Here is a 24,349-nt window from a genome sequence, read left to right on the forward strand (position 1 = left end):
AGGCTACATGTGAAACCTCATGGAAAAATGTGTATTTGTCTCAGACCCAAAAAGAACTCCTGGGAGAGCTCAAAATAGATTTTAAAAATCAAATAAGTGCAGTAGAAGAAAAAAATTGGGGGAAAAATGAGAGTGATGCAAGAAAATCATGGAAAAAAGAGTCAATAGCTTGGCAAAGGAAGCACAAAAAATGGAAAAAGATGTACAAAAATTCACTGACAAAAACAATTCCCTAAAAAGTAGAATTGGTCAAATGGAAAAGGAGGTACAAAAGCTTATTGGAGTTTTAATGGATTATTGTGTTGATCTGTTACTAAGTTTTTCACAGTTGATTATCTTTATAATATTGTTGTTACTGTGTAGATTGTCCTCCTGGTTCTACTCATTTCACTATGCATCAGTTCATGTAAGTCTTCCCACATTTTTCTGAAACCATGCCCTTCATTCTTTCTTTTTTTTTTTTTTTAGGCAATTGGGATTGAGTGACTTGCCCAGGGTCACACAGCTAGTAAGTATCCACCTAACTGACCCCCTTCATTATTTCTTACAGCACAACAGTATACCATCACATTCATGTAGCAGAAATTGTTCAGCCATTCCCCAATTGATGAATATCTTCTTAGTTTCCAGTTCTTTGCTACCACAAAAAGATCTGCTATAAATATTTTTTTTGTACAAATGGTTCCTTTTCCTTTTATTTGTGTGTGAATGGGGAAAAGAACTATTTAACTTTTTAAAAACTGCTGACTTGGTCAAATAACCAACAAGATGGAGGATTAGACATATTCTCCAGTTCTCATGACCTCTCCAAAATAAGAATTATGCACAACAGATAAAACAACTTTAGTTATCTCCAAGGTCTAAGACACCAAGACCCAATAAAGTTACAAATCCGTGCATTAATAACAGAAAATGCTAATTCCTAATCGCTAAAGTGATCATTCAGCCTAGTCACCATATTCTAGTAGGGGTTCACAAGCCTACCCATGACCTACAGGCTTGAAAGAGAACTGAACTCCATCTCACTTCCCAGGCCCATGGAAAGGCAAAGGCCAGAAGCTTGCTCTGCCTAAGACAGCAGCATGAAACATACATTAACAAAGAAGAAAAAGAGAGAGCTAATGTACTGAATATGCATTTTAAAAAATTAGAAAGGCAACAAATAAATAAACATAAAATAAACTCAAAGAAGGAAATATAAGATTAGAGGTAAAATAGAATTTTAACTAGAAACCAAAAAAACTATAGAAATGATCAATAAAACTGAGATCCAGTTCTTTGAAGATACTAATAAAATTTATAACAATTAACCACCCAATTAAAAAGAAGAGAGCAGAAAACCAAATCAGAAAAAAAAACAAATGAAATGGTAAAGTCACAACAAAATCAGAAGAAACAAAAAGTTATCAGAACCTACTGTGCACAATTCTATGCTAACAAAACTGAGAACACAAAAGAAATGTAATTAAAAATATAAATGGAAGAATACTTTAAAAATATAAAATATTCAAACTAACAGAAGAACAAATAGAGATCTTACATAATCCAAACTCAGAAAAGGAAACAGAAATAGCTCTAAAAGGCCAACAACAGCAACAAAATCTGATTCTAAAGATTTCAGAAGAGAAATCTAACAAATTAAAAAAAAAAGCTGGGGCAGCTAGGTGGTGCAGTGGATAGAGCACTAGCCCTAGAGTCAAGAGGACCTGAGTTCAAACTGAGGCTCAGACACTCAACACTTACTAGCTGTGTGACCTTGGGCAAGTCACTTAACCCTAACTGCCTCACCAAAAAAAAAAAAAGTCTATTAGCGGGGTTGGGCAATTTATATTTTTGTAAATATTAATCCATTTTGCTTAGGTAAATATTACTCCTTTAGGCTTATTGCCATACAACTGGACAAAATAACTCCTAAAAATCACTGTAATTTCATTTTCATTGGTTGTGTTACCCTTTTCAATTTTTGATACTAGTAATTTGGTTTTCTTCTTTCTTTTTTTAAAAGTCAAATTAACCAATTATTTATTTTTTTCATAAAACCAGGTCTTAATTTTATTTATTACTTCATTGGTTTTTTTTTAAACTTTCAATTTTATTAAATATCTTCTTTGATTTTCAGGATTTCTATTTTGGTGTTTAATTAGGGATTTTTTATTTGTTATACACACACATGTACATCCATACACACACACATTCGTTACTGCCCAATTCATTGATTTGCTTTTTTTACTCTATTATTGATATATGTGTTTAGAGATATAAAATTTCCCCAACTACTGCTTTGGCTGTATCCTACAAATTTTGGTATGTTGTCTCATTGTTGTCATTATCTTTAGTAAAATTATTGATTGTTTCTATGATTTGTTCTTTGAACCATTCATTCTTTAGGATTAGATTATTTAGCTTCCAATTAATTTTTAATTTATGCCATCGAGGCCCTTTATTGAATGTAATTTTTATTCTATTATGATCTATAAATTGTACATTTAGTATTTCTGCTTTTCTGCATTTGTGAGGTTTTTATGCCCTAATACAGGATCCATTTTTGTAAAGGAAAGTACAGGTATAGGTATAGTCCTTTCTTTTTCCATTAAATATTCTCCAGAGATATATCTAATTTTTTAAAAAATTCTACTCATCTCCTTATCATCTTCCTTGTTTTTGTTTTTTTATGGTTAGATTTATCTAGGTCTGAGAGGAATAAATTGAGGTTCTCCACTAGTATTGTTTTACTGCCTATTTTCTCCTCATTTAAGTTTTTCTTCAAGAATTTAGATGCAATGCCATTTGGTGCATACATGTTCAGTATTGATATTAATTCATTGTCAATGTGGCTATTTATCAAAATATAGTTTCCCTGATTATCCCTTTTAATTAGGTCTATTTTTGTTTTTGCTTTGTCTGAGACCATGATTGCTATCCCTGCCTTTTTTTTCCACTTCAGTAAAACCATAATAGATTCTATTCCAACCCCTTATTTTAACTCTGTGTGTCTCTTTCTGTTTCCGGTGTATCTTCTATAAATAACATACTGTTAGATTCTGATTTCTAATACTTTCTTCTGTCCTTTTCTGTTTCATAGGTGAATACTTTAGTAATCATAATTGTGATTACTAAATGTGTATTGCCTTCCATCTTATTCTCTTTTATGCATCTCTCTCTCTCTCTCTTTCTCTCTCTCTCTCCCTGTATCTATCTCTATCTCTCTCTTTTTACCTTTTTGCCTCCTCAAAGGTTTATTTTGCTTCTGACCAGTGGTCACTATCTTCCTGCTGTGTGCTCTGGTCCTCACCAGGTAGGGGGCTCCTTCTTGACCACAATCATTCCTCTCTGCCTTGTTACTGTGACCTGGAGCTGGGTAATGGATGATGGAATTGCCAAATGCTGATCCTGTGCCCAATGCTAGCACAGGAGTTCTATGGAATCTCTTTGTGACCATGTGTTCAGTCCCCTTAATGGTCCTCTGTGTCTCTTCTGATGTTGTTTATGCTGACATTAATGCCCACAGTTGGTGTTGCTTCCCTTACACTCTCAGCGAACCCTTACCCCAGTGTCTTCAGACCTCCCTTTCTGTCTTCCTAAGTTGTCTGGGCTGAAAAAAAGGACTCACTGTGACTTTTGTTGCTTATCTTGCTCAGAATTTGGTTTGATGTGCTCTTTAAAGTTGTCCATGTCAAAAAATCGACAACTTAAATGACATTAAAAAAAGTAGAAAATGCACAGATAACCAAACAATAAATAGCTAATTTAAACACCCTAATCTAAGGTGGGGGGAGAGAAATCAAAGAAATCATAAATGTACTCTCAAAGAAAGAAACTCCAAGACCAGGTGGATTTACAAGTGAAGTCTATCAAATATTTTAAAACAATGAGTTCTAGTTCTCCATAAACTGTTCATAAAAATAGGGAAAGAAGATATGCTACTAATTTTTTTCTTTGATACAAGTATGGTCTTTATGCTAATATTAGGGAGACTCAAAACAGAGAAAGAATATATAGACCAGGGGTGGGGAACCTGTGGCTTTGAGGCCACATGTGGCCCTGTAGGTCCTCAAATGTGGCCCTTTGACTGAATCCAAACTTCACAGAACAAATACTTTAATAAAAGGATTTGTTCTGCAACATTTGGACTCAGTCAAAAGGTCATACCCAAGGACCCAGAAGGCTACATGTGGCCTTGAGGCTGCAGGTTCCCACCCTGATATGGACCAATATCCTAAATGAACATTGGTGCAAAAATTTTAAATAAAACATTAGCAAAGAAGCTATATTGACATATCCTAAAGATTATACAGTAGAATCAATTTTATTGATTATATTAATAAATTTACCAATTCATCAATTTATCAATATTATTATATATGATCATATATATCATATATAATCAATATTATATGATATATATCAATATATTACATATATCAATTATTTTTATAGATTTCCCAACACTACATCAAGATTGATTTAATGTTGGGGAAACTATAAAAATAATTGACCATATAATAATAAGAACAACAACAAACATACAATTATGTTAATCAATGCAGAAATTTTTTTACAAATGTAACACCCATTTTAATTAAACATAAAACACTACAAAACACAAGAATAAAGGTACCTTAACTTAATATGGTAAATAGCATATATTTTATATATATATGTATATTTCAAATCAGGACAAACTAGAGTCCTTTTCCAGTCAGATCAAGAGTGAAGCAAGGTTATCTATTATTAACAGTTCTATTTGATATACTGCTAGAAATACTAACTATTACAATAAAGAAAAGAAAATAAATTGATTGAATAAGAATAGACAAAGAAATAACAAAATTATTGCTTTTTCTAGATGATGAGATGGTGTACATGGAGGACTCTAAAAACTGAAAGATTAATAACAATAACTTCAGCAACTTTATATGATATAAAATAAATCCATAAATCATCAACATTTCTCCATATTACACGTAAAACCCAGCAAGAAGAGATAGAAAGAGGACTTACATTTACAATAGCTAGAGAAAACGTTAAATACTTAAGAGCCTACCCACCAAGATACACAGAACAACCATATGAATACCAGAAAACACCATTTACGCAAATAAAGACAGACAAATAATTGAAGAAATGTTAATTGTTCGTTGGCAGGTTGATCTAACATGATAAAAATGATAATACTACCTAAATTAATTTACTTACTCAGTGTCTTACCAATCCAACTACCAAAAATTACTTTATAGAGTTGGAAAAAAATAACAAAATTCATCTGGAGGAACAAAAGGTGAACAATATCATGGGAATGAATGAAAAAAGTGGGAAGGAAGGGGGCCTAACTATATTACAAAACAGTAATCATCAAAATAATTTTGTACTGGTTAAGAAATAGAAAAGTTCACCAGTGGAACAGATTAGGTACACAATATACAGAAGGAAATGCACACATTAGCCTAGTGTTTGATAAACCTAAAGGTCTAGCTAATGAAGTAAAAAAACACTATTCAATAAAAATTGTACAGTAGTCTGCCAGGAAGTCATTGTAGAACAATACTTTACTCTGTATACCAAGATAAGCTCTAAATGTGTATATGACTTTGGTGCAAAAGGTAACATCATGAACAAATCAGAGGAATGAGGAAGAAATTACCTTTCAGATTTATGGATAAGCAAAGAGTTTATGATCAAAGAAGGGATAGAGGGGATTACAGAAGATAAAATGGAAAATTTTGAGTAAATAAAATTGAAACTTTTTTTCACAAACAAAACCAATGCAGCTAAAATTAGAAGGAAAGAACACAAATGGGAAAAACTGTATCAAGTTCCTCTGATGTGGATCTCATTTCCTATATATGAAACTCACTCAAATTTATAAAAATAAGAACCATTTCTCAATTGCTAAATGATCAATTAATATCAACAGAGAGTTCTCAAGGGAAGAAATTCAAGCTACCTATATCATGTGAAAAAATGCTACAAAAGACTAATTAGAAAAGTGCAAATCAAATAAATCTGAGGTTCTATCTCACCCATTGAATTGACAAAGTTGACAAAAAATTATCACAAATGTTGGAGGCCCTGGGAAAACAAGCACATTGATGCACTGTAAGTTAAACTTTTGGAAAGTAATTTGGAACTATGCCTAGAAATTATTAAGCTGTGTATGCCTTTGGACCCAGAGATATGACTACTAGGTTTGTATCCCAAAGACATCAATGGAAAGGTTCTTTTCCACAAATATACTTATAACAGTTCTTTTTGTAGTATCAAAGTAAATTAAGGGAGTGTACATCAATTGGAAAGTAACTGAGCAAATTTTATTGTATGATTGTAAAGGCAACTACAATATTACTAATACTATAGTAAAAAATGAAGAAAGATATTGTCTTAGAGAAACCTGGGAAGACTTGCATGAACTGATCAAGAGTGAGTTCAGTAAAACCAGGAGAACAATTTATACTATTTATACAATCAATGAATACAATACATTTGGACTTGTCCAATATAGCAATTTATTTTGCTTGAAAATGCTTATTTGTTACAAAAGTTTTATAATCTTTTCCCCCCAGTAGAGGAGGGAGAAAAAAATTATTAACTGAAAAAATATATATTAAAAATAAATCAAATTGATAATTTTTCAACTTTCCATTGTACTTTGTCTGCAGAGACTTAGTTATCTGCGTACGTGTTATTTTCCCAATATAATGTAAGCTCTTTGGAGGGCAGGGACTGTTGTTTTTGTCTTTGTATTTGTATCACCTGAGCAGCTAGGTGGTGTAGAGGATAGAGTGCTAGGCCTGGAGTCAGGTAGACTCATCTTCGTGAGTTCGAATTCAGCCTCAGACACTTACTAGCTATGTGACCCTGGGCAAGTCACTTAACCCTGTTAGCCTCAGTTCTTCATCTGTAAAATGGGCTGGAGAAGGAAATGGCAAACCACTTTAATATCTTTGCCAAGAAAAACCTAAAACGGGGTCAAGGAGAGTCAGACACCACTGGAAAACGACTGAACAATAACAATTTGTGTCACCTACAAATACAAGTGTATTCTGTGCCTTGAGTACAAGAATCATAGGACCACAAATTTATAACTGGAAGAAATCTGTTATCTCCCTCTTGAGTTCACGTAGTAGATAACTGCTGACAAAATATATCTATCACCATGCAGAGATTATAGAAGTAAAAACCTAGTTTTTATTATACTTAAGCACAGGTTCAGATCTCAGACCATAAAAATGATGCTGAATGAAGATTAGGATTCTAACAAGTCCTCCTATAGATGTAACCACTGCCCCAAAGTCCACCGATATGGGACTCCATTTCTTCTGGTGGAGATGAAGGCCTGGTTTTGCTGGAGGGATGTGGGGTGGAATTAGTGAGAAGCGAGCACTTCAGTTCTCAGCTAGTTTCCTACTTTGGGGAGTTGGAGTCTCCCTTTGATACTCTCCCAGTAAGGGTCTTTTTCTGAGCATAGCATCAAGGTGGCTTCCAGCTTCCAGAGAGAAGACAGAAGAGGCCCGTTTCAGGTTGTTGGAAAGAAAAGACTCTGGGAAGACCTGAGAGGAGCTGGTTGTCTCCTCATCATGCCTCTACCCCCAGCTTCCTACTCTAGAGACTTCAGGGAGTTTCTCCTTGGGTGAGATTGAGGGTGTTCTCTCTTCGTCGAACTGAATTTTCTCACTCCCAATGTGACAGCTCCCTCATTCTGTATTGTCTGGTATATGTTCTCCTATGTATACCTTCTCTAATTTCTGTTTTGTTACTGATTTGGATAATGGATTTCTTTGTTATTTGCTATGTGTGTTCATTGAGGAAATAATATTGGATGAATAAGGGGTCAAATTTTGGATATAGAACTTGGGGGTTCCTTTTCCTCCCCAAAATGACAAAGTGATAAAAAGTTAGATGGAACCTAATCATATCCCCTAGATATTTAAGGGAAGAGGAAGATATACTGCTAGCCTGGTACTCCCCTCTCTTTGGGGAGAGCAGAGTGGCCTATGGCAGCAACCTTTTGCTTCCCCTCTGGGCAGGAATGAAAATCTCCCTTGGAGAAGGGGAAAAGGGTTAAGAGGATAGAAATGTCTCTTCTGCCTCTCTTCAAGCCACACACAAGACAGGCCCTACCACATTTGGTCTCCTTCCCTACACGTGCGGCTCTCATACTTTACATAGACAAAATTACATCAGTGACAGAAATAATTCTTGTAAAAGAATATTGCAATCTTGTGCATTTCTCTGAGGTCATAAAAGTTAAAGAAAAGACAGATTCATAATCCCATGCTTTCTTTGATGTCATAAAAGTTGAAACATTTATTTAAGCAAAGTCACAATCTCATTCATCCTTTAAGATAACAAACCTAATTAAACAGACTATAGGTAAACTAAGTCAGGTTACAGATTAAATTGCATTTAGAGGCTTCACAATATATTGATTGATATATGTCACCAAGGTAATCCAGAAAATTCCTTCCCTGATGTCAGGAAAGTCCTCCCTTATAGTTAGCTAGGGAATGTAATAAATAACTAAATCACCTTGGGGAGCTCAAACTGGCTTTTACAGAATAATGTCAAACAATCTTGCCTTAACATTATTATTCCAGGAATCAAGTTTTGGTCATGTGACATTCATAGCAACAGAAGTCAGACTTTTAGTTAACTCAAAGTTGAGGACAAATGACCCAATATCCCTAATAATAAAGATTAATAAAAGGAGGAAAAATTACCATGTTAGATCTTATAGGTCAACTATAGTTGTCCAACCCCCTCATTTTATAGGAGAAGAATCTGAGGCTTAGAGTTGTTAAATGATTCAATAACCACACAGATAGAATTCAGGTCATCTCGGTTCAAACACAGAGTTTATTCCAAAGTGCTTAATAAAAAACATGTCTTTAAATTGAAGGGTGGGATGAATAGTGTTCATCAGAGAGGCTTCCAGACTTGTTTTCATTAAGTACAGCAGGGCCACTCAGGGAGATTACCAGAAAATACCTTCTCCCACAGGAGCCTGAGAAGATATTCATCCACTGTGGAGTGCTGATAAATGTTTAACCACCGGCTCTCAAAATGTACACAGTACACACTTTCAAGTTTAATTTGCCTCAGTAGCATTTTCTCCATCACTTTCTTAAGTCTAGACAGTCAAAACAATCAATCAGTCCCGATTTGTAGCATTTCCAAGGTATAAATGCTCATGCCGGAAAAATTAACAATTTTTTTTTTTAGGCAATTGGGTTTAAGTGACTTGCCCAGGGTAACACAGCTAGTAAGGTGTCAAGTGTTTGGCCTGAGGCCGGATTTGAAGTCAGGTCCTCCTGACTTCAGAGCTGGTGCTTTATCCACTGCCCCGAAATTAACAACTTTTAAGCTGGCTCCAACGCATGCACAACTTTTGGGAATTTAGCAGCCGGGTCTTGGAGAGAGGGACTGAACACTCAGTTTGACTGTAGCTGCTGAAATTTACACTAGAACTCTGGGCGTGGTCTGAGAACGCGAGGGGGGGCGCTCGCCCTCTGCTGGCCAAGAAGCGCCAAGCACCGCGAGCCGGAAGTCGGGCGGAACCGAAGTGAGCGGCGGATGTTTCTGGGGGGAGGAGGAGCGGAAGTACACACAGCCCGCTTCTTTCTCTCGGTAGTGATGGCGGGCCGTGCGGTGGGGCGCTTGCGTTTGCCATGGAGTGGTGCGAGTGAGTGTCTTGAACTGCTTTTGTAGGGGAGATATTGAGAGAGGTAGAAGAAGGAAGCAGGGTGCCTGGCCCAGGGGCGGCCCCGGGGGCTGGTGGTCGCGGAAGGGCCTCTCCCGGGCTCCGTACGTGGGGGCGGGGGGGTCACGGGAGCGAGGTGGTCATTTGTCAGCGGTCCAGGCCAGGAGACCCTGGGGCAGCCATGGGCCTGCCCTGTGAAGAGCATCCAGATTTAGAGCTGGGATCAATGTGTGTTGAATCGCCTTAGATTTGGTTCGTGAAAGAACCTGCCTCAGACACTAGCATATGACCTTGGACGAGTCACCTGAAATCTGAGTCTGTTTCTTCAGGAAAATAGGGTTAATAATCCTCTCCCTATCTCACAGGCTCGTGAAAAAAGTGCTTTGTAAATTTTGCGTGAATATACAGCTCTCTTCTTTTAGCTGTTTTACAGAACGTACTTGAAGTACCTTGTAACGATGGCCACCTTTTTGGAATGGATTTTAAAATGCTGTTGGATCCCCATCTCATCTTGTAGCTTTAGGGGGAAGTGATTTAGATGAAGTCTCACAACTTTGCATTTTAATTGTTTGCCAGGGTTTATAGCTACAGCACCATCTTTTCAACTATCAGCTACGGAGGTGGCTAAGATGCGAAATGAGCTCTTTGACCGAGAGAAAAAGAGGCAACTGTCGCTCAATCCTCGAACTGAGAAAATTGAAGTTAAACATGTTGGAAAATCTGACCCTGGTGCTATATTTTTGATGAATAAAAATCTTTCAACTCCTTATAATTGTGCCATGCGTAAGTAAATCGGTTTCAATCTAATTCCAGTTGCTCCATTTTATAGGAATTGTACCATGCATCTTCCTCCCAAACATATAATATCCTATTAGGTTACCTTTTTAACTCTACTGAAGTAGTTTCTTGTCAGCTTATTAATAGTTGGATGTTGTTTTAATTATCTAACTTTTTTATAAGAACAGGAATATTTTCTTTTGGGGACTAAAGCCTTGTCTGTAGCCTTCTGAAGTCAAGTAGCCCATACAAGGTGGCACAAGGGGGCCACTTGCATTCACTGCTTCTTACCCAGGAAGAGTAGAAACTCTACTCTTTTTTCTGGTCATACTCATGTTTTAAAAACAAAACCAACCCCTACACATATTCTTTAAGGAAAAATTTAATTGAGCTTTTCATTTTGCTCAGTATCACTTGCTGAAATTGAATCCTTCAACTAAAAAGAAAAACAGTTAAGCACAAACATATGTTACAGTGAACATGTTTGTGACATCCTGTCCTAGTAGTCTATCTACAATATGTGAATTAAATTTTATTTTTTTAATGAACAGATATTGTTCAATAGTTTTCTTACCCTCTCACCCCCATTTTAAAAAAAATGAGAGAAAAGCAAAATTGTTGTCACATATTCACAGTGAAACATTCTCAAATTTGCTATGTCCAAAAAAAGTATGTCACAGTCTGCATCCTGCATCACTTCTCTTTCAGAAGGTGGGTTGCATGCTTTATCCTTCTTCAATCAATCATTGTCATTGTGTTCTTCATAGTTCTTAAGTTTTTCAAAATTATTTGTTTTTACATTGTTATTATGGTATAAATTGTTCTCCTTATTCTGTGCACTTCATTCTGCATAAGTTTATGCAAGTTTTCCTAGGTTTCACTGAAACTTTCCCTTTCATCATTTCTTATGGCACATCAGTCCATAGTCTTGATAGCAACAGCAAGTGGAAAATTTACCAGCTATGGATCAGTATGTGTGCTGTATCTTTACAGATAGTGATAATGTAATACTGTAATCCTGAGAACACAGAGATAGAGCTTACTTTAAATAGGAATGTGTACACTGCTTACCCAACTTTATGGCTAGTTGCATTTTTTTTCCTTTTCAGAAATTCAGAGCAACACTGATAAGATTAGTATTTAATAATCTATTCATCAGTTTATGTTGGGGCATATTCTCATACTCTTCTATTGCCTTGATTTTGAAGTAGTAAGAGTTATACTATAGCACTGTCCTTCACATATGATGACAATGTTACCAACTAGTATAAGAATAACCTTTGTTTTTGTTTTTCTAGTACTAGTGGTGGATTTGATTAATCCTCCAAGCTCCATTGCCACATTTCTTTTGTAACAACCTTCATTCATATGAGAAATATAATCCTGAATTCTGTACCTATAATGACTTGTGTTTTTCCTAACTTTATATGTAGGTCTAGCCCTTGGAAAACTTCTAGGAGATAAAAACTAATTTCTTGATGATTATAACCAGTCAGATTATTAATATTTTAATTATTTTGAAGGGGAACATATTTTCTGCCATGGCCCAGTGCCATTCTTATTTTACTTTTTGTGGGTCATTTAATCTACACTAGGTAGGTATGATATTGTAAATGGCCTATTTAATTTTAATGGACTGTTGTATTTTGAAATATACTGATTTTTTAAAAGATCACTAATATGTCTAATAATATAACATTTTAAAATGTAAATCTTTTCTGGCATTTTGGTTGGGCTTAGATCTATTGTGTGTTTAATTTAACTCTTTAGATTTAAGTGAATGGTATTGCAAGAAATCCATTTTGGCTCTTGTGGATGGGCAGCCCTGGGACATGAATAAACCTCTGACCAAGTCATGTGAAATTAAGTTTCTCACTTTTAAAGATGAAGATCCTGAGGAAGTGAACAAGGTAGTGTTATTTCTGAATTCATTGTTTTCTTTTTCATTAAGCCTAGTTTACCTATGAAATTGACCAGCAATAGCAACTCAACAAACGTTTAATTAGTGCCTTCTATATGCAAGGCACTTTGGGTATAAAGATGAAAAAAATTATGGAATCTGTACTCAAATAGTTAATAGTCTTGACTATGGGGATATGGCATCTGCATAGATACCTGGACAGTATGAGCTGGTATATGAAAAGGAAAAAGGAACAATCATAGGAAAATTTGAGGAGAAAGATTACATTTAGGTGAAGGGAATCAGGGGAGAATTTGTGGATGTGACACCAGAGTTTAATATTTAAAATAACATTTGGAAAATCAAAGATGAAGGAGTACATTCTAGGTAAGAAGAGTGAACTACACTAATGCCTGGAGATGGGAGATTGAATTGGAGGGAATAGGTAGTAGTCCTATCAGAACATAGATTTGTGGAGGGAATTAATGTAGAATAAGTCTGGAAAGGGGGGCTGGAGCCAGTTGTGGAGGGCCCTAACTACTCTTAGTAAATGCTTCTTGATTTTTTGACTTGAGTAGGTTAAGGAGCAGATTTTATTCCATCCTATAGGTAATACAAAACCATTTCAAGTTTTTGAGCATTGGTGTTACACGGTCAAACGTGTTTACTGTATGTGGCGCTCCATCTTCTGACTCAGTACATTTGTATTCCCCATATGTGAAATGTTCAGCCTTCTCACCTCCACCTCTGGGAATCCTTATTTCCTTCAAGACACAGCTCAGGTGCCACCTCATAGACATGGTTGTTTCCTTAATCCCCTAGCTCCAGTTGTTAATACTCTCTGCCTTTTAGAATTACTTGGTAGCATTTTGTATTTTCTTTTTATTTACACATCTCTGTAACTGCTATGTTCTGTCAGTAGAATATAAGTTCCTTGAGGCCAGAGACTTTAATTTTTGTCTTTGTATCTCCTTAGTACCTAGCAATGTCTTCCAAGTTTTTTCCCCCCCTAGATCTCTGATTTCGTTGGTGTAGGAAATTCTCTATGTAGTTCATTAACTGATCTGCAATTTACAGTCTTAGTTGTCTGGGGTATTGAGAGGTTAAATAACTTGGCTAGGGTCACACAGCATGTGTCAGAGGTAAAATTTGAACCAAAGTCTTCCTCTTTCAGAGCCTATCCATTTCCGTCTGTTACTCCAGGCTGCCTCTCTCACCTACATAGTACCTACATAGTAGGGTGCTTATTAATTTATTAAGCACTAACTTATTCCCCTAGGAAGATTAGTTTGGCAACTGTTTGAAAGGCTCTTGTGTGTGGAAAAGGGAGGTAATAGAGGCAGTGAAACTGGTTAAGTGATGGTTGTAATAGTCTGGTTCAGAAGTTATAAGGGTCTGAACTTGTGTAATGCACAAATTTGGTCAGAGATCTATAAGATTTTATTATAGTAGGTTTTTCATTAGTGAATAAAATGTTCATAATATCAGTTTCCACATGGATAGGAGAATAAGATACATTAAAGACATTCTTCAAAATACGATAGCGGGACTTTGTTTTGTTTGCCTGGTCTTGGTGCCCTGATGAGTTACATAGACCCCATTTGACATTTCACTTCACTTCAGCAAATGTTAAATGGTGTGTGCACAGCACTATGCTAGGTACCAGCACAAAGATGAAGTTCAGGTAAGCTTTGATATTAATGGATATCAAATTGAGGGGTAAGACAAATATATAGACAAGAATTTATTAGATTGTAATTGCATTAGAGACTTGCAAAACAAAGTGATGTGTGAAAGGGCTCAAGATTATTGTTACCTACAAAGGTAGTATTTGAGTTGGGTAGGAATGTAGCAAGTAAAGAGGGGAAAGAGGGACATTCTAGGTACACACAGTAGCAAAGTGGGTTTTAGGGCAACTTGATAGATAGAGTGTAGGGCCTGGGGTCAGGAAAACTCATCTTCCTGATTTCAAATCTGGCCTCAGACACTAGCTGTTTGACTTGGGCAAGTTACTTAACCCTATTTGCCTCAGTTTCCTTATCTGTAAAATGATCTGGAGAGGGAAATGGCAAACCACTTCAGTGTCTTTGCCAAGAAAACCCCAAATCAGGTCACACAACTGAAAAATAACCAAACACCTGAACAATTAGGCTCCTTGCTTCAAGTCTCTCTTTTCTCTATGTAACTTCCAAAGTAATTTTCCTGAAGTTCAGGTTTGACCCATGTTACCTTCCTACTGTAAAACTCTTCTGGTTCTACCTTTAGAATCAATTTATACTCCTCTGGTACTTGAAGCTCTTTTCATCTTTCTAATCTTCTTACATACTACTTCCCTCTACGTACTTTATTGTCCTGCCATACTTGCTTATTTTCTTTTCTCACACGTGGTGCTCCAGCACCCATCTCCAAGCCTTAGTATTGATCATATCCCATGCCTAGAATACTCTTCTTCACTTCTGCCTCTTGGTTTCCCTGGAGATACAACTTAAATCCTACCTTCGGACTCTTCCTGGGATCCTTAGCTTCTTGTGCCTTCTCATTTCTGTCTCGTATATTCATATATGTAGATATACTTGTATATAAATATATAGGAAGTATAGGAAGATACAAGACTGGAAAGGCAAATTGGTGCCAGATTGTGGAGGGCCTTCAGTGCCAAACAAAAGAGGCTATACTTTATTCGGTGGAATGACCAGATCTAACTGTAAGAAAAATCATTCTGGCAACATTATGAAGGGTGGAGTAGAGGTGGCAAGGCCTGTTTAGAGTTCAACAACAACAGCAGATTATTACAGTGCTTTAGGTGGATGATAATGTAGACCTACTCTAACATGGTGGCAGTGAAAATGCAGGAGATGGTGTGGAGGTGAAATTGACAGGCTATGGTAATTGGATGGTGGTGACTGGTAAGGGAGAGGAAAGGGTAAGATAAACTCTATGAACAGGGGAGACGGGGTCAATAGTTGTGCCACAGACAGAATAGTGAAGTCAAAAGAAGGGGCAGATTTAGGGCAAAGCATGATAACCTCATTTGAAGAGATATTGAATTTGAAATAGGAATGGGACATCCAGACAAAAATGAAATCTGTTTTCAGAATGAACACTACTACCCCTAAAGGGGAGTGGCATAAGGAGTAACTTCAGATTTGAAGGAATGTAGGGTCCATTTGGTATAGTTATATAAAGATAAAAATATGATATGTCACTTGTAAATTGTTACGTTTGTATTTTCTTATATTTTTAAAATATTCTTTATTATATAAATTAGGTCTAAAAGCAAAATGGAGTTTGCCTACTTGTTATTCTCTTTGTAATGCTTGATGGTTTAACTTGGGGAGAACTGATAAGACACATATCTGTGAAGAAGAATGTTATACTAAAATGAAAGTAATTTGTGGAATGGCTTTGCTCTAAATTAAGGGAATCAGTTGTATTGTGCTAAGGATTGTTTGGAAGTAAATTAGAATTTTCTTATTAGGAAGGAAATTTTACTCATGTTCAACTTTTATTTATGGTGGTAATATTTATTTGTTCTTAAAGTAAGCCAGGCTATACATTTATAAAATTCACTTTAATTCAGTAAGTACCCACTATGTTCCAGACGTTGTACTGGGCGTTAGGGATAGAAAAATGAAAATGGTTCTTGCCCTCAAAGAGTTTACAGTGTTTAAAACCATATTTATTTTTTTCACTCATCAGCTTCATAGAACAGCTCATTAGCTAGGTCATCTTATCTTAGAGTTAAAATGAGTGACTGATAACAGGATGGTTGATAGTCCTTTTTTTTTTTTTTTTTTCGTGGTAGGACCAACAAAACTTTTAACTGCTATAGTGTTGGTTCTTTCTAGTTTTATATACCTTTCTTATTGTATACAGATATACTTTTAGTTTTTAGACGTTTATAACTTACAGAATCTATACATGCATATATATATTTATAATGTGGTGTGCTGCTAAAATGTTTAACAACTATCTCTCTGAAAAGAAAATGCACTCAAGACATACTTGTAAGTTTAATCTGTATTATTAACATCTTCTCTATCATTTTCTTAAGCCTAGAAAGTCAACAAAACAATAAATCAAGCCCTGATTTGTAGCATTTGCTGATTTCTGAAGTATAAATGCTGACGCTGAAAATTTAACAGTCAGCTTTTGAAAACCAGTACTGAACTGACTTCAGTACACCTCTGCATTTAATTATAGCTATAATAATAAATAAAACCTTATTAGTATCTTTACGTGTTGTAAGTTATTTCTCTTTCATCTGTTGAATCTTCTAGCATTTCACTCAAAGGAAGAAAAGCCATAAGTATTTTTATATGGCCTTTGAGTCCTTATTTGAGGGAATAACCTCACTTGACACGTAAAGTGTTAATGTCCCTTGCTTTTACTTTCACCATTAAAACTATCCAAAGAGATCTCCCCTTCTTCTGATAATGACTTCATGGATAAGTTCCCATCTGGGCTCATACTGCCCCATTACACTTGACATCATAGATAAGACACTCCATATCCCCTTTGTTAGCCAACCTTGAGGAAATCGAGGAATATTGCAGTCCCATAGTCTTATTCTCCTCAGCCAGTTATTGCACTCAATTTCAAGCCATGGATCTAGAAGTAGAAATAATAGATAAACCTTGCTTCCCACTGATCACCATCTAGAACTACTGAAAACGAGGAAACACAAATCAAGAGATGAGATTTTTCCTGTACAAAAAGGGAAAACTGGGAAGCCATCTTTGTTTTTGTTTTTAATTCAGTTTTATTTTATTTTCAGTTTCAAATTCTTTCCTTCTCATCTCTCCATTCTCCTCCCTCCCCTCCCCTGCTATTGTTACATGGTAGAAACTGGCAAATATTTGAGAGATTTTTCCTAAATGAATGCTGACCTGAATTTTAATATTGTACAAATTCTCTGACGTTGTACAATTCTTCAGTGCTTAAATACCTTCATAACCTAGCCCTTTCCAACCTTCCCAGTGTTTTTATACCATACTTTCCTCTGTGTATTGTGTTCCAGTGATGCTGGCCTTCTTGCTATTTCTTGAATAAGATACTCCATTTTTCAACTGCAAATTTTCACTTGTTGTTCCCCTGTTTGGATTTCTCTCTCTTCTCATCTCTGCCTCCTAGCTTCCTTGGTTTCCTTCAGGAAACCTTTCCTGATCTCCCTTAATGCTAGTTATCCCTCTCTATTAATTTTCTCCAGTTTAGTCTATCTATGTCTTGTATGTACATAGTTGTTTGTGTGTTGTCTCCCCTGTTGTACTGTGAACTCCTTGAGAGCAGATGATTTTTTGCCTTTATATACCTACTACTTAGTACAGTGCCTGGAACACAGCAGGTACTTAATATAAAGACTTGTTGACTTGACTTGACATTGAACTAATTTATTGTAATATTTATTTACTTTATTTTAGGCCTATTGGCGTTCTTGTGCCATGATGATGGGGTGTGTGATAGAAAGGGCATTCAAAGATGAATACACAGTTACTTTAGTCAGAGTTCCAGAAATTCCAGGTAATATAAACATTCTAATAACTAAATTAGAGTTGAGAAAAATTATGTAGTATTTGGATGCCTGTTTCCAGGGATGTGGAGTGTTCAGTCACCATGAATGACAGCATAGTGTAATAGTGGAAAGAGTGATGAATGGGGATCAGAGAGCCTTAGGTGGAGATCCCATTTTTGACAATGGCTATGTTACTGTGGACAGATCACTTAACTTCTGTGAGCCTCAGTTTCCTTTTCTTGGGGTAATATAAGTAGTTCTTGCTTCACAGGGTAGTTGTGAGTATCAACTGAAATAAAGTAGGTAAAGTGTTTTTACAAACTTTAGTAAGTTATGTACATTTCTTCTGTTACTAAATCTTTGAGTAAATTCATCAACATGGGGTGTAAAATAATTTTCAAAGGTCAATAATTAAACATGAAAGAGTAGTTAGAAGATAATGTTTCAAGAGACTGAAATTCATGGGATTTAAAATGGATTGAAACTGAAAACAGCAGACTTTTAAGATTCTATTTCATTTCAGATCCTCATTTTCTCACTCCCATGTCTTCCGTCATTGAGAAAGCAAGAAAAACAAAACTCCTGTTGCAAACATGTGTAATCAAGCAAAACAGTTCTGCATTGGCCAAGAACAATAGTTTATGATGGGTTAGCTGGGCACAGGGATGGAGGAAATGAGATCATATGAAGGCATGTAGGGAAGTACGGGATATATTTGTTGTTCTTCCCTAGAAATAACTCTGAAATTTAAGAGTGTCAGAAAACTAAAGATACCAGTTTTTCTGTGGAGTCTCAGTGGGAGAACATATTTCCTTTATCTGCAATTTGGTGGTGAAGATGTTTATTCCCTAGAATTTCTGTAAACTAAGATTAGATTTCAGAGGACTAACAGTCATTGTACCAATTTACTATAGTAACTACATGAAAACTATTTGTAATATTCTCTTTTATATGAGTTTTTTTGGCTGTTGTGACTGACAGTCTCTATTAGTATTACTTTCTTTTCTTTTCTTTTTTTTTTTTTTGGCAAGGCAATTGGGGTTAAGTGACCTGCCCAGAGTCACACAGCTAGGAAGTATTATGTGTCTGAGGCCGAATTTGAACTCAGGTCCTCCTGACTCCAGGGCTGGTGCTCTATCTACTGTGCCACCTAGCTGCCCCCATAGTATTACTTTCTTGATGGAGTCAACCCATTTTCCCCCCTTTTTTTTGGTCTGCACATGCTATTTTATATATGTAGGGAATAACTACATTAGAAAACCCTTTCAGTAATGCAGCTACTTAATTTCAGCTTATTTTCTTCAAAAATTGCTTAGTGTGGTGAGGATTAAAGATCTTAATTGTGGTCACACAAGCATGAGTCAGATAGGACTTAAACTCCAGTTCTTCCTGACTTCAAGGTTATATATATTATGTTATGCTACCACTCCGGTACATTATTTATATGAAGAAAATCTCATAAAGTGATGTATTTGCAAGTCCTCCCACTTTTAAAATCAACTTCAGAGTATACTTGCATAGTACTGTAACTTTCTGAATATGTGTACAATATTGTTTCAATCTATTATTTCATCTGTGTTATCTACACAGTTATCTACTCTCCCTGTTTATACAGATAGTAAATACCGTGAGAGTTTGGCTGAAAAGTTATCACCTGTGGCCAGCCTGGGATGAGCCTTTTCAGTTTAGCTTGATGGGTCCTTAGAACACAGACTGATAGTCCATCACAAAATCTATACTTTTATAACCTTTCTATACTGATAGGATGTTACAGAGCTTGTATACTTTCAAGAACTCAAGATTACCTGCACATTATGATGAGGCTTTGAAGTAGTACTTTAAGTCAAGAGGGCTGTTGAAATGAGCATCAGCTATGATGACTGTGGCAATTTTTTTGATTTTTAGATTTAGGAGAGATTGCTAATTATATTTTTTGGACTGAAATATACATCTGTTTCAGACTGATATTTTTTTCTTACCAAAGTTGACATTTATTTTAATTTTGCTTGGATTTGTAGTGGTTGCTGGAGCCTTCTGTTATGATGTCATTTTGGACAAAAGACTTGATGAATGGATTCCAGCATCTGTAAGTGCCTTTTACTTTGGGAAGAATTCTTTTTTTGGAACTATTTTGTCACCTAGGATGACTTTCTAGAAATTAATATTGGGGAGTTTGATATTTTTAACAATTCATTCTGAAAAGTTTAAAATATACATTGTATGTTTTAAATATGTGTAGGTATGGAGAATTTGTGATAGTAAATGTGTAAGAGGGATTTTAGCAGCTAGCTGTGTGGGCTTAGACAAGTCACTTTCCCTTTCTGGATCAATTTCTGTATCACAAAAATGACCCGATTGACTTAAAGGACTCTCCCTCTCCTAATTTTGTCTTATGATTATATAATCTCACATTTTTAGTGACCCTTTACCACAGGAGTCTTGATTCTATTCCCTGAGTGATCTTTAGTGCTAACCTTATCCTAGGCGAACCCAGACTAGTCAGAGGAGTTGTCTCTTGGAGACCAAGTTGGAATTGGAGGACCTGGGCTATTAGCAGAGCTGCCTTTTCCCCCAAGCCACTCCGCAGTCTTCATGATTTGATGCTCATATTATACCAAGACTTGGGCAGCAATTTGATGTAGCTGAGCAGAAAGGAACAAGCCTGAAGGAAGAGCAATATGTGTTGGGAGAAAGGTCAGTTTTAAGCAGGTCATAGAATTATACAGTGAGCTGGAAAGGACCTGAATTATCTGTTTTAGGTAGTCTGAAGGTGAGCTGGCAGATATCATTAGCCAGGCAGCCTAGAATTCACATTCAAGAGGTTCAGTACGGGAAAACAAGCAGGTCATGAAAGTGGCCAAGAGATGAGCTTCAAGAGGAAGAGGTGAGGTAAGGGAGGAAGGAACAAGCATTCCAGGCCAGGGAGGTAGGTTTAAAATTTGAAAAGTCAGGCAATAGATACTGGAGTCAAGGAGGGGAATCTAGGCAACTAGAGACAAGAATGATGCTTGATAATCAAACCAACCATTATCTGAGCCAGGGTGTGCTTATGTTACTGACCTGAGACTGAGTCAGCAAATGCTAAATGTATCAACTCTTCAAATGATGTCATATAGTCATATAGTGTGGGGTTGTGAAGAGGAAGTGGAAAGCAGTTTCTGACAATCATTGAACATGTTCATTTTTTCATGCTAAAAAAATTTAGAAAGCATTGCCTGTGGTATATGTAAATTAATGTGGAATATAAGATAGCAATGACGAGGATGTGAGCTCTTCAAATTACCTTGATTCTTGGATGAGTATTTCAGGCATTCAATTTTATTTTAACGATCAGTGATAGACATGATGCTTCAATGTGTGTGCATGTATATTCTCTCTCATATATCAGGGTAAAGGAAGATAACCAGATAAAAATTCTTTCAGCTGAAGTAGTACTTCATACTTTAATATGCGTCTTCCACGTTAAATATAAATTTCTTGAAGGCAGAAAATGTTTCAATTTTCAATTTTTTGAAATCTTTAATTTCAGTTTTAAACTGTGTGTTCACAGTGCTTAGCACATAGTAGACCCTTAATAAATGCTTGTTGATTGAAAACAAAATTTATAACTACATTGTATGGAAGTGAAGGAGTATGCTTATGCTCAGCTACCACTTTACTTTTCAGTAGAAGATTATGGTGGATAGACTGAGTTGTTGTTATCCATTTGGTATAGGAATGTATATAAATTGCATATGCTCTCAAATGAACTCATTATTTTCTACCCCACTGTGTGTCCCGGGGCCAGTAAATGAAACCTGGCAATAGGTCAGTCAGGTAGTCAACAAGCATTTGATAAGCGTTTACTAATGGATATTGGACTAAGAAGTACAGGGAGTAAAAAGGCAAGAAGAGTCCTTGACCTCAAGGATCTCATAACCTAATAAGAGAGATAGCATGAAATAACTATGTATATAAGATCTATGCAGAGCACATGGAAAGCAGTTTCAGAGGGGAAGGCATTAGCTAGGGCACTGGGAAAGGGCTCCTGCAGAAAGTGGCATTTGAGTTGAATCTTGAAAGAAGTCTGAGAAACTAAGAGGCAGAGATGAGGAGGGAGAATATTCCAGGCGTGAGGGATAGCTAGAGAAAGGGTTGGAGGCAGGAGCTGTCTCAGGAGAGCTTGAATGTAAGGGAGCCCCAGGTAGGTCAGATATCAACTGATAACAGTAGGGGAAAAAAGGAAATGACTTTGAACTTAGGGGAAAAAAAACTTGTTTTGGAAAATTAAAATTTGACTATTTTTTAAGAGTATCAGAATACTTCTCTTTTTTGACTTGTAAAACTAAAATTTTTTTAAGATATATTTTATGGTATGCTCTTATTAATGTCTTTTTTTAATCACCTTAGTTTCCCTGGTATTCCTACTTCCTTCTCCAAAAGAGCAGTCCCATATAGCAAATATTTTTAAAAGAGGGAAAATGAACATAGCTGAGTAATACATAAAAAGTCTTAACATGTGTGCAATATATAATCCTTGTAGACCTCCCACCTCTGCAAAGGGGTGGGATGGGAGTGTTTTCTCATATCTCTTTTCTTGAGCTCTACTTGTTCTTTATAATTTTGCAGCCTTCACTTTTGATTTTTTTTTGTGGTTCTTTCCATTTATGTTTTTGTAGTTATTGTGATATTGTTTTCTTGGTTGTACTTTATTTTGCATCAGTTCATGTGTATGTGTGTGGGTGTGTGTCTATATATAGATACAGATATATAGAGAGATATAAAGATATAGATATCTATAGGGATATATAGCTCTGTGCGTGTGTGTGTGTGTGTGTGTGTGTGTGTGTGTGTGATTTTCTTGTCAATAACCTCTTTGAGGTATAAACCTGGTAATGTAGTAATGGAATCTCTGAGTCAATGGGTAAGGACATTTTAGTCACTATTTGCCTAATTCTGAATTGCTTTCCAAAATGATTATGCTGATTCACAGCACCACCAGTGATTTACCAGTGTGTCTATCTTTCAACAATTTTTTAAACATTGACTATTCCTATCTTGTTATATTTGCTATCAAAACCATCTGATGGTAGTTAAAAATACATTGTTAGTAGCTGAGTTTGGAACATTCTTTCACATGGTTGGTAATAGTTTGAGTAATTCTTTGTTCATATCCTTTGAACACATTTGGGGATTCATATATACACATACATGTACACACATATGTATCTTGTTCTTTGCATTATGTCATTTGCATAGAATTGCATATATTGTTTATGTACATATAGATTTGTATGTATATATGTATAGTAGTTTATATATTTTGGATAACAAATTCTTATCAGAGAAATTTGATACAAAGTTTTTTTTTTCCATTTATCCACTTCCCTTTTCCATATGTTTTTTTTTCTGTGCAGAAGCTTTTTAGTTTCATGTAAAGTTATCTATTATCTTTTGTAATTGCCTCTAAACCTTGTGTAGTTTAAAAAAAAAAACTTCTTCTCTGTAGCTTTGAGCAGCATATAATCTGTTTCTCTTCTAATTTTTAGATAGTCTAATCTTTAATATTAAGTTTGCATTTCCATTTAGACTGTATCATGGCATATAGTGCAAGATGCTGATCTAAACCTAATTTCTGCCAATTTACTTCCAGTTTTCCCTACAATTTTTATCAAAAAGTGAATTCTTTCCTAAGTAATTTTTATTTTTTTGGTTTATTAAGCACTGGATTATTGAGTTTTGTTGTGTTTTTATTCTTGTCTAATCTGTTCTATTGATTTGCCTTTATATTTTTAACCAATACCAGACCTTTGTCCTTTCCTCCTTTCATAATTTCTCATGATAGTCTCGATTTTTTTTATTTTTCCAAAAGTAATTTGTTATTATTTTATCTCATTCTGTTCAGTATCCCATCGATAGTTTTTTAAAAAATTATTTAATGTTTTATTTTTTCTCCCAACTACATGCAAAAACAATTTTAACATTCTTTTTTTTTTTACATTTTGAGTTCCAGATTACCTTCCTCCCTCTGCCTCCCCATTGAGAAGGCAAGTGATTTGATATAGGGTATATATGTGCTGTCATGCAAAGCATATTTCCATTTTAGTTGTGTTGTGAAAAAAATAACACAGACACCCCCTACCCTCCCCCCCCCAAAATTAAGAAAGCAAAGAAAAAGTATTCCTTGACCTGCATTCAGACTCCATCAGTTCTTTCTCTGGAGATGGATAGCATTTTTCATCATATGTCCTTTGGAATTATCTTGGATCATTGTATTGCTGAGAATAGCTAAATCATTCACAGTTGATCTTCATACAGTATTGCTGTTACTGTGTACAGTGTTCTCTTGGTTCTGTTCATTTCATGTTGTATCAGTTCATATAAGTGTTGAGGTTTTTCTGAGATCATCCTGCTTGTCATTTCTTGAGGTACAATAGTATCCATCACAATCACATACACCAGCTTGTTCAGATACTCCCCAGTT

The 24,349-nt window shown here is 35.7% G+C and overlaps 1 protein-coding gene across 1 annotated transcript in view; it reads left to right on the forward strand.

Annotated features, from left to right (window-relative positions):
- Nucleotides 1-9,596: 9,596 nt before the first annotated feature.
- The window catches only part of MRPL39 (mitochondrial ribosomal protein L39), a 36,867-nt gene continuing 22,114 nt past the window's right edge, over nt 9,597-24,349 (forward strand). The window contains exons 1-5 of the mRNA XM_027875608.1: nt 9,597-9,679; nt 10,274-10,480; nt 12,245-12,384; nt 17,795-17,894; nt 19,905-19,972. Coding sequence (XP_027731409.1) covers nt 9,631-9,679; nt 10,274-10,480; nt 12,245-12,384; nt 17,795-17,894; nt 19,905-19,972 — 564 coding nt within the window. The 5' untranslated portion in view covers nt 9,597-9,630. The remainder of the gene's footprint in view (nt 9,680-10,273; nt 10,481-12,244; nt 12,385-17,794; nt 17,895-19,904; nt 19,973-24,349) is intronic.

The sequence above is a fragment of the Vombatus ursinus genome, unplaced genomic scaffold, assembly GCF_900497805.2.
Source record: "Vombatus ursinus unplaced genomic scaffold, bare-nosed wombat genome assembly UNPS02014809.1, whole genome shotgun sequence".
Classification (NCBI taxonomy): domain Eukaryota; kingdom Metazoa; phylum Chordata; class Mammalia; order Diprotodontia; family Vombatidae; genus Vombatus; species Vombatus ursinus.